Here is an 11,076-nt window from a genome sequence, read left to right on the forward strand (position 1 = left end):
GAACTTTATATTCTCGACAATTGTTTCTGTTGCTCACTCGAGGCCTGACATGGTTCTTCTTGACTTCGAGAAGCGAACCATGTACGTTATCGAATTTTCGGCGCCAGCTGATAAAAACATCATAGCCAAGGAGAATGAAAAGAAATAGAGGTATCGAGACCTTATAAGGGAGTTGCAACGATTGTACCCGGAATATTCTGTTAAACTGATCGTCCTTATCATCGGCGCTCTTGGAGGTGCCAAACTTTTACTTGCTAATGGCCTAAAAAGCATCCCTGCGTGTCAACAATATGCTAGAACACTTGCGGGAAAAATGCAGAAGGCGGTTGTCCTTGGGTCACTCCGTGTTCTTAGAGTGCACGAGGCTTTTGCTGGATCGTCGTATTGATTCCTTTACAGACTGTAACCACCTATCTCACGGTTGTGAGACGTGGTTGTGGCTGAAATTTTACCGCGATTTCGCTGGAAGCGGGTGCAATTTTTAAGATTAGCACCCGCTCCCGGCGAGGTCCTGCGTTTGTCCTTAAGACAATTTTTAATTATATATATAATTATCAATCACAATTTGCTTTTCAGAAAGTAACCCAAACTTAAAAGCAATCTTAATTTGGTAAAATTGGAAGCTAATAAGAATGGTGAAACGTACTCAATTTTCTAGCTAGCCAATTGTTTAAACCTAAGACAATAAATTGCAAAAATCCTCATTTTCAGTCACATTATTCTTAAAAACGATTAAAATTAAAAAGAAATACCAATTCTAAACCGATTTATATTTAAGGAAAATCCACAATTTTAAGGCAATATTGATTTTTAAAACTGAAAGTAGGCGTAATTTGTGAATCATTCTAAGTTCATTTCAGGAAGCAGTCTTTATTTGAAGGCAGTCCCAATTCAAAGATTTATGATTTAAAGGCGATCATACTTGGGGGAAATTATAGGTTATGGAGAATTACCTTTGCAGGTAGTCCCAATTTAGAAAGTTACTACTTCTTAGAAATTTATCCAAATTTTAAAGCAATCCTAATTAAGGAAAATAGTACATTGTGTATCAAGAGCGTAAAAATGGTTATTTTGACGAATGTGAATTTGCCACCCGAGACAAAATAGCCGTACGTCCTTGATGGACACTATACTTTTTGTCCTACCCTCCTTGAAAACAAGCATGTGAACCGGATAATGGATCACGGTGTGCCTGAACAAACTTTAATTGGGGGATGCAAGTACCTTCTTAGATTATTATTGGAAATGGTTTTAGAATGTTTGAGAAATGATTTCCAATAAAAATTAAAATCACCCTTTGAGCCGTTATTTTATTTTTGCTGCTTTTAACGTTAAATTTCTGAATAATTTGGAAAAAGGATTCATTCTCAAAATAAACTATGTGTAAAATATACAAATCATTTTTTTTTTTAATATAAACGTTGTGTCACAAATGTGTGTTTATTTAAGTTCAATATAACTAACTTTATAAAAACAAAAAAAAGCATTTATAAAAAGTAATAACATTTACAAGATAACTTATTCGTCTTTGCATAAATCTACAATTGTTGACTATTATATTCTTGCACAGTCTTTAATAAATTTTTGGAAAAGTTTTAATTCTCTTTTTTTTACTTTATATTTATTCCATGTCTTTTTTTAAATCAGCATGTACCGACTCTATACACTGTTCGCTGCAGTATCCAAGTCCACGTTGTTTTCTTTTGCAAAAATATGCTACATGATGAATTACTGCATGCACTTTTGGCGTAACAATGGTGCCTAAATCTAGAAAACTTTTATGAAACTTTTCAATCTAACGTTCAAATTTAGGTATAATGTAACGGTAAAACATGAATTAATAACATCGCGGAAGTCCTGAAAACACTGAACATATTTTACCAATCCTACGTTTTTGATAGATCGCAAGATATCAATTTTATTTTAAAGAGTTTTACAAGCATTTCCTGCAAAAGAATGGATACCATTGTAAATATCCTGAGAAACGTTAAACTTTTTGGCCCACTTAAAACTTTCTTTCTCGAATTCACTTGACATATTCTTGAATAAATGATTTACTACACCTAACACTAAATGCAATGCAGGTGGAGGATTGATTTCGATAAGTTCTTTATCTTCGTCTAAAGAACAGATTGGTAGATGAATACAATTTTTGTATTTTTTTTGCATCTGACATCTTACTTTCAGAGTACTTTCCAGCTTTATAATTTTTAAGACAATCGCCAATAGTTCTGTAATTTGCACATGAACCAAGATCACTTTCAACAAAAATTTAACGTTAAAAGCAGCAAAAATAAAAAACCGCTCAAAGGATGATTTTAATTTTTGTTGTAAATCATTTCTTAAACATTCTAAACCGATTTCCAACAATAATCTAAAAAGGTAATTGCACCCCCCAATTGAAGTTTGTTCAGGCACACCGTGGGATGTTTAATGTTCTTGACAATGTTGAATTATAAGTGAAAAGAAAAAATAGCGTACTTAGCAGAAAGAAGACTGTGGGGTACAGCGATGTAATTTTTTTAAAGACAAATATAATTTTCTCTATCGGGCGTAAAACTTCATGTAGTGGGCGTAAATCTGTATATAGCGGGCGTAAAGTTTAATGTCGGTACGGCGGCGAAGAGCGCATGTGCGAACGTCGCATGGGCTGGAAACGGCCACATTACACCTGCTTCACGTGCACGAAATGGCGCGTTTTTAAGGGGGGGTCAGACCAAAAATAAATTTTTATTTGTATAGCTGGCCAAAATTGAGAAAGAATCTCATTAAAGTAATCTCAGACGGGGAAGGGAGGCAATCTTCATTTAAATTTGAAAAAGATCACATTTTCAAAAAAATTCATAATAGAAGGGCAATCCTAACCTTTTAAAATTAATAATTAGAAAGCAATTCAAATGTGAAGGCAATTATTATTTTTAAATTTGGAAGTTTTTTTCGATTGTTTTCAACATGGAGAATGATAAGTTTAACAGGCCTCCTTCCTCCAATACATATATTGTAAATGAACCTCATTGCAGAGAAATCGTAATTTTAAGGCAATCCAAATTTACAGATACTTATAATTTGAAAGCAATCCTAATTGAAGAAAAGGACTACATATTTTTAATTCCAACACCTAACAAATTTGAAGATAATTCAAATTTAAAGGTATTTGTAACTTGAAGGCAATCAAATAATAAGTAGCAGAAAGTACAGCAAATTTTATGGCAATTCTCATTTAAGGGCATTTGTATTTTGAAGGCAATCCTGATTGTGAAGTAAAGTAAATTTAATGGCAGTTCTAATTGGGGAGGTAATCCTAATTTAAAGGTTTATAAATTTGAAGACAACCTAAATTTAAAGGTATTTATCATTTGAGAATAATCCTATTTGGGAAGTAAAGCAAATTTTATGGAAGTCCTAATGAGGAAGTGCAGAAAATATTTTGCAATCCTAATTAGGAAGTAAAGCAAAGATGGCAATACTAATTTATAGATTATGTTTCTCATCTGAAAATAGTACAGATTTAAACATATATTTTTAATCAGTCAATATTGACTATACATACAAATCTGAAGGCAATCCCAATTTTAGGGCAATCCTAATTCAGAAAAATTGAAACCATGTAATCGGGAAACCCATTTAGGAAACAATAAGTACTATAATCTAAAACACACCTTCGACGCAATCTTAATACAATCATAATTGATAAAAATCTGCCCGTATCGCGGGCACATTCTCAACGCGCGGGGCTCGCTTCGCTTGCAAGTTTGAGCGCGCCTAGGGCGCGCGACGGTTGTATCTCGCGCTTCACGCTCGATAATAGGTTACCTCGCGCTTCGCGCTCGAACATAATTACACCTGGCGCTTCGCGCTCGGATTTTTATTCTTTGCATTTGGAATGCTTGAAAAAAACTTTATCAAAAAGATCTCTTTTAGATGGCAGTATTTATATGCGTCTTCATATTCTGAATCGTCTACTTAATTAAGTATAGTCAAAGATTAAGTTTTTCAAAGCTCTGTAGGCTTTGAGGTATACATTCTCATCGTGACACTCGCGCTGCGCGCTCGATTTCCGACAGACATTTGTAAACAGGTTTTGTTGGATTTTTTTTCTCGTAACTTTCGTCGTTTTTCCACACATTTTTTTTTATTTTACTTTTTTCAACGTAATTTTTCACGAATAAAACAAAAAGTACGCGTCCTATCAAGAAGTGATTCTTAACGAAATTGTAGATCTTTTTTGGGATAACCATTTTTGTTAATTAATCATTTTTTGTATCCTACATAGTTTGTCCACAAAATAGAATTTTTTATTTTCCATTATTTTTTGTGCAATCAAAGTTTGAATTTTCGATTTTTGAAGAAAATCCAAAAATTGGTTATGATAATCTTGTAGGGATTTCAAAAAGAAATGTTTTTATTCTCTTGACTTTTTTTCATAACGTGCGTTTTTCGGCTTCAAATTTTGATTTTCGGTTAATTAAAAAAATTTGAAAACGCTATAACTCTGAAAATGTTCTTTTTATCGAAAAAGTCATAAGGATAAATTGTTTGTTCTTTTCAATACTATAAATATCCGTACATAGAATTTTCAAAATCAGAAAACAGTGGTCTCAAAAATTTTCAAAATGCGCTCACTTTTTGAATTTTTATCAAAAATTGCTGGTTAACGAATTCGTCCTTTCTTTTAGGACCTAAAAAAAGTGTGCCAAAGATGGATTTCATTCGTTCATTTTTTCGAGAGTTATCGTGTTTACGGCCGGACGGATGGACAGGCAGACAGACGCCATCGTGAAAACCTGATTCTCGGATTCAGGGGGTCTCGAAACGTGGAGATCCATTGAAAGAGTGTGATGTCAAATTTCCGACAATTCTAATACTTTCTCAGTCATAAATGATGAGAATGTAAAAATAAGAATCAGGAATCAATCTAAACTAGAAGACAATCCTAATACTTTAAAACCCCTACTTTCAGAGCAATATATTTTTAAAATCAAATATTAAATTTAAAAACTACATCCCAATTTTTCTAAGAACCCAATTTTCCACAGGAAACTGTGCTTGGCATTCAGGGACAATTAGAGGGAAACAAATGGTTGAAATTGATGAATACTTTAGTATCACTCTCCTCCACGTTGTCTGGAGTTACAATTGTAGCGTGAATGAGAAACTATTTCGAAAGCTCTGGAAGAATGATCTCAAAAGTGGTAGTGGAAATTGGAATTGAAAGTTTCTTCGAGCGTAGAACTTGGAACTAAGAGAGAGTAAGGACTACGACTTGAAATGCTCCGTGGAGAAGATAAGATGAACTGTCTGCAACTACTTCTCCTCCCTTTACGAAGTCTTCAAGACTCTCGACAGCCAGCGAAACAATACTTCCAATTAACTTCTGACTGATAACTCAATGTGGTTGAAAACGTCGATACGAGACCTTCTCGTCACCACCTTAATCTTAATTCTTCTGGGAACCTTCGTACCTAGTACTTTCCACACCCTCTGCCTTCCAATGATTATAGATGATGACCTAAATTATCCTGGAAGCATTGAACAGTGAATGATCGTCGAACTTCCGAGCTTGGATGACGAATATTGGTTTTACTCACAAATTGGCTTTCCGAAATTTCATTAGACGAAGTTTAACTCACTGGGGTTTCAATCTTGGAAACAAATTCTAGATGAAAAGATTCCAAATTCCAAAATTGATCTGAATTTAGAAACTTGGGATTTGGAACTACAGGGTTGCAACACCGTTCCAATTTCGAAATTCGCTGACTTTTACCTGACCAATTTTTTCTCCTGATCGTTATCAATTTTTCTTTCACGTATAAAAACTACTTTACATCTCGAAAATCATTAATGTTAATGCAAAAAAAAATTGTTTCTACACTATTTTAAATGTCACTAATCATTCACCAGTAGGTGGTATGTAATGGTACGTAACACTGACTCCCTCCGTACAGCACGACTGCAAGCTGCAACGGCGGCCATATTTATACCCCTCAGTCAGTCTTAGTTCCTGTACAATATAGACAAAATATGGAAAAATGTCAAAAATATTTGGTAATAATTATTCTGCTGGCCTCACGAGTGCTATTTACTAGATAACAACAATTAAATAACAACAATTAAATTCAATTTTTAAATCCACAAAGGTCCATGCTTTTATAACTGATGGCTGGATTCAGCGGACTAAAATAGGGATCCCGGAAACGATTCCGATTCCTCGGAGGAATCGATTCAGAATCGATTCTCGAGCGCCGGAATCGACGTCGATTTTCTCTTTTCTAGGTTAGCGTTCCATTGTGAAAACTGTGTCCGGCCAAATGTGCACTTTAATAAAATTCTAAAAGGAGTGTGATGTCTCCGCCAAGCAAAGTGTGGCTGCACTTTAAGAAAGTCGGAATGGGAGAAAAAGTGCGTTGTTCCCACTGTCTCGTGGAACTCACTTTTTGCAATAGCACTTCCTCTATGACAAAGCACCTACATAAAGTTCATCAGGTTGAATTAATTTCAACAAAATGAAAGAGAAGCACCTATAAAGGGGTAGTACGAGAAGGAAAAGAAACTAGTAGTAACATCTTAGACGTTGACGCAAATGAGGCTGGTCCTTCGACGAGGTACGATGAGATAAGTTTTCCTTTTCATAAATTTAATATTCGCGGTTATATGTCCTGCAAAGCCTAACCTCAAAATTCAATGGCCTCATCATACTGAATAAATACATATTTCTAAATATTTTAAATTCTGGAATGTTATATCAGTTATATATTTTATTCAGTATAATTAGGACATTGATTTGTTTTCATGAAGGATTAAATTTGAAAAATAAAATAGACATTTTTTTTATCACTCAGTTACCGACATCGTCAAGCGAAGTTAAGAAGATGAAAACTCGCAACAGTACCTGCAATCTGAGTGCGTCTTTTGAAAAAATATTTGAAAATATATGAAAAAATATTGAAAAAATAAAAAAAAAATAAGTGAGAAATAGTTTTAAAAACGTATTTTTTTGTGGATAAAAAATTTATATTATTATTATTATTACACCATTATGCCATTTCCCTTTCGAGGTAGGCGTGACTCACTCGATAGGGGAAAGGAGTAGTGTGTGGAAGGGATAGAGATTTTTCAGATTGATCCAGAATTCTCGTGCTATTTAAATAAATAATACGTTCGTTCCGCAACACTGCTCCGACCCAGGTTGCCGATCAATCTCTCTAGCAATCACCCCAAGCGAAGAACCTCACGAAGTCGTTATGTAAGGTTCCCCACTTGGGTCCATCAGTAGCCATATATGGTTTCTATATATCTAGGTATTTTTCTGTTTTAGGTGGAGGTCAGCGTTATGCTGATGCAACTGATGCTCTATTATATATATGATAGCAGCAGATAATCAGCCCCTATCCATGACTGAGGGAAAGGGATTTAAAGAATTTGTCAGAACTTTGCAGCCGCTTTATAACCTCCCAAGCGCTGAAACTGTCACGGCGATGATGGAAAATAAGTATGAAGTTGTAAAGACAAAAATGAAGATTATCCTCTCTACAAAAACCAATATTATACTCACAACCGATTTGTGGACGGAATCGATGACCACAAGAGCTTACTTAGGCATAACTGCTCACTATTTAGATGGGATTTATAAATAAACTTTTAAAAAACTAATTAAATATTAAACCATAAACCTTAAAGTATCCCGAAGTTAAAAAATTCCTAGTATTTCCAGATTTATTTCTAAAGCTCAAACAAATGTTTACAATAATTTTTAAGGTCGAAATTTGTTCAATAATTTTCCACATTAATTTCTGGGGTAGAAATTTATTTACACATTAACTTCTAATGTGAAAAATGAATTTAACCCTAGAAATAAATTTTTTAATTGATCTCCAAGGTTGAAATGCGTTTCTAAATTAATTTCTAAGGTGGAAATAAATTTCCAGATTTATTCCTAAAGCTGAAAAAAAGTTCACTATAATTTTTAAGGTAGAAATTTATTTACACATTAATAACTAATGTAAAAATTAATTTCGATCTTAGAAATAAATTTTGTAACTTATTTCTAAGATTGAAACAAGTTTCCAAATTAATTTCTAAGGTGGAAATAAATTTCCAGATTTATTCCTAAAGCTGAAAAAAGTAGACAATAATTTTTAAGGTGGAAATTCATTTACACATTAATTACTAATGTTAAAATAAGTTTCCACATTATTTATTAAATTCCTAGTCATTTTCCGGTCCACCAGCCGCTCCTTTATTGTATTTAATATTTTTTTATTGTATTATACAATTCATTTTCAATTTTTCAGGCATGGAGATGAAATCGGTTCAAATTGGAGATAGGCCTGTACCCGAAAGAAAGACAATTGAAAATCTAGCTAACATCCTCAGGGTTCTCTGCTTAGATTGGGAGCTGGATATCGCAAATGTGAAGGCTATTGTCACGGATAATGGGCCAAACGTTCTTGGAGCGTGTAAGCAAGTGTTAAGTGCTCAGAAACACATCTCTTGTTTAGCTCACAATTTAAATCTAGCAGTTACGGATGCGTTAGGTTTATATAAAACCAACAACCAGATGGATCAAGAAGAAGTACCGTTGCCCTTGCCTGTATTTGAAGATAACGAAGATGAAGAGGACCAAATAATTCTAGATGTAGACGTTGAAGATACAGGGCTGAAAGATGACTTACCTTCTTTCAAGAGAGTCGTCTCGAAAATAAAGAAAATTGTAAAATTCTTTAGAAAAAGTGAACGGGCCTCTGAAGAAAAAAAACTGCTATAGATGACTGAGTGGAGGAAAGCTGAGGCAGAGTGCTTGAGACTAATTCAAGAGATTTGCACCAGGTGGAACTCAGTTTATGAGATGCTCGACAGATTCCTCCTATTGCGTGAACTCGTACAGCAAGTTCTTGCGAAAATAACACGAGAGAAAACTAGCAAGGAAAAGCCACCACCAATGATTGCGGCAGAAGAGGAAGGAACTTGTGAGGGAGGTTCGGGATCTTCTAAAACCAGCATGGCAAGTCACAAAGGAGATCTGCGCGGAGAAGTCGGTAACATTAAGCAAGGCCATCCCTATGTGTTCACTTCTGAGCAAGGTAATATTTTAAACATATTAACATTTACCAATTTTTTAGCTTGAATTATAATTTATTTGTTTCTATTTTTCAGACTTTAAGAGAGTACAACGCAGTCCACCCAGTTGCTTTCAATATTAAGCACTCATTACTCGCCGAAATTGAAAAGCGATTGGGCTTCATGGAGAAACTGCCGATGCCTGCTAAGGCCACCATTCTCGACCCCAGATTCAAGAAACTACACTTCACAGATGCTGGAAATTTCGCGAGAGCACTGTCATCTATTGGTAACAATTAATTAAACCTTCAAATCATTTCTACTAAATAAAGAGTCTTTAAATATTATTTTTGCTGATTCTGTTTTTTATTTCAGATAAGGAGTTAAAGGCGAAAATTGCGGTGTCGGTGGATGAGGAACGCGCCAGGAAAATGCCACTGGATCAGCCTGGAGATAGCCAGGTGAACGACATCTGGGTTCATCACGATGCCTTGCGTTCGCAACAGTTCCCCGAGGCGGACACTGATACTGCTGGAGGCTTATCTGTAGAGCTCCGACAGTACTTAAATCAGCCAACCGGTCCTCGCTATGTAAATCCATTCGAAGAATGGAATAACATCAAGCATGCGTATCCAAATTTGTATAAGGTAACACTAGAGTATTTGCCCATTCTGGCAACTTCAGTGCCTTCCGAGAGGCTGTTTTCTAAAGCTAGTAAAATTATTACCAAGCTTAGAAACAGGCTCTCGGGAAAGCACTTAAACCAGCTAATATTTTTAGCGTCGCTGGACTTTGAAATGTGGAAATAAATTTCCATTTAATAATTGAATTTAATAAGGTTCCACATTAATTTTGAGTTTGATTGATTTTCTGTCGAAATAAAAACTAATATTTAGGCTAGATTACTGTTTATTAATTTTTTAATCAAATTAATAATAATATAAAATAACAATTAATTTTAAACAATATTAGTTAATTAATTAAATAGTTAATTTAATTCTAATTTCAAATAATCGCGGGTTTTATAAAGGGGCGGGAATCGTTGGAATCGATTCTTACGGTCGATTCTTCGATTCCCGGAATCGACATGTTTTTTTGGAATCGACGAATCGAGAATCGATTCTCACCGTCGATTCTGGAACCCTAGACTAAAACAAAGTGTTTGCCAAGTGGAAATGTGATCGTTTTTTCCAAGGTAAGTGGTTGGCTTACTGACACTTCTGTACAACTTTATCAGTTTCATAATAATTTCTGAAATAATTAACAGCGTGAATATTATTGTTCATTGACGGAATGAGTTATAATAAATTAAAGAATAAATTAATAAAATAATTATGAGAGTGAATACAAAAAATGATAGTTTGTTCCAAAGAAAAAATAATGATAGTTTGTTCTAAAAAACGAGGTTAGGTTAATACAAATGTAGAGTATGTCTTTGAACTTCATAGCAGCGCCATCTGACACGCGCATTATTGAGTATCACAAAGTTATTAGAGAAATGTTAATGAAAAAGAGCAGTAAATATCAATTAATTTTAATCAGAAATATTATATTGAGATCTAAAATTAGTTATTTACTATAAGTATTCTTGTTAAAATTGAATTAAAATTCAAATGTCTTCCCAATAGTTCCAAATTGTTGAATTTAAGTTCAGGTTATATAACCGAGAATATGATAGAATTTAAGAATTTATGATTTTTACCAATATTTTTATTGTTCAGGTTATATCAGCGGTTGAATCTAAGTTATTTTCTAGCTCAGGCATATTATTTAACACTGTTAGACTGAAACTCTATAATAAATACCACGAAGTAGAATAAGAAGACCCTACTCCTGGAAAATTTAGACGCGTGACATTTTCCAAATTCTCTGATTTTTCTTCGACTAATTTTTCATTTCAAATCATTATTATTTTTTTTATTATTACACCATTAAGCCATTTCCCTTTCGGGGTAGGCGTGACTCACTCGGCAGGGGAAAGGAGTACTGTGTGGATGGGATAGAGATTTTTCAGATTGA

At 34.2% G+C, this 11,076-nt stretch overlaps 1 protein-coding gene across 1 annotated transcript in view; it reads left to right on the plus strand.

The window, feature by feature from the left end:
• Nucleotides 1-9,866, plus strand: part of LOC117173835 — a 22,495-nt gene extending 12,629 nt beyond the window's left edge. Inside the window, exons 3-6 of the mRNA XM_033362479.1 lie at nt 8,292-8,710; nt 8,765-9,031; nt 9,154-9,346; nt 9,433-9,866. Of these exons, the coding sequence (XP_033218370.1) occupies nt 8,292-8,710; nt 8,765-9,031; nt 9,154-9,346; nt 9,433-9,866 (1,313 nt within the window). The remainder of the gene's footprint in view (nt 1-8,291; nt 8,711-8,764; nt 9,032-9,153; nt 9,347-9,432) is intronic.
• Nucleotides 9,867-11,076: the final 1,210 nt, after the last annotated feature.

This window comes from Belonocnema kinseyi, chromosome 5 (assembly GCF_010883055.1).
Source record: "Belonocnema kinseyi isolate 2016_QV_RU_SX_M_011 chromosome 5, B_treatae_v1, whole genome shotgun sequence".
NCBI lineage: Eukaryota > Metazoa > Arthropoda > Insecta > Hymenoptera > Cynipidae > Belonocnema > Belonocnema kinseyi.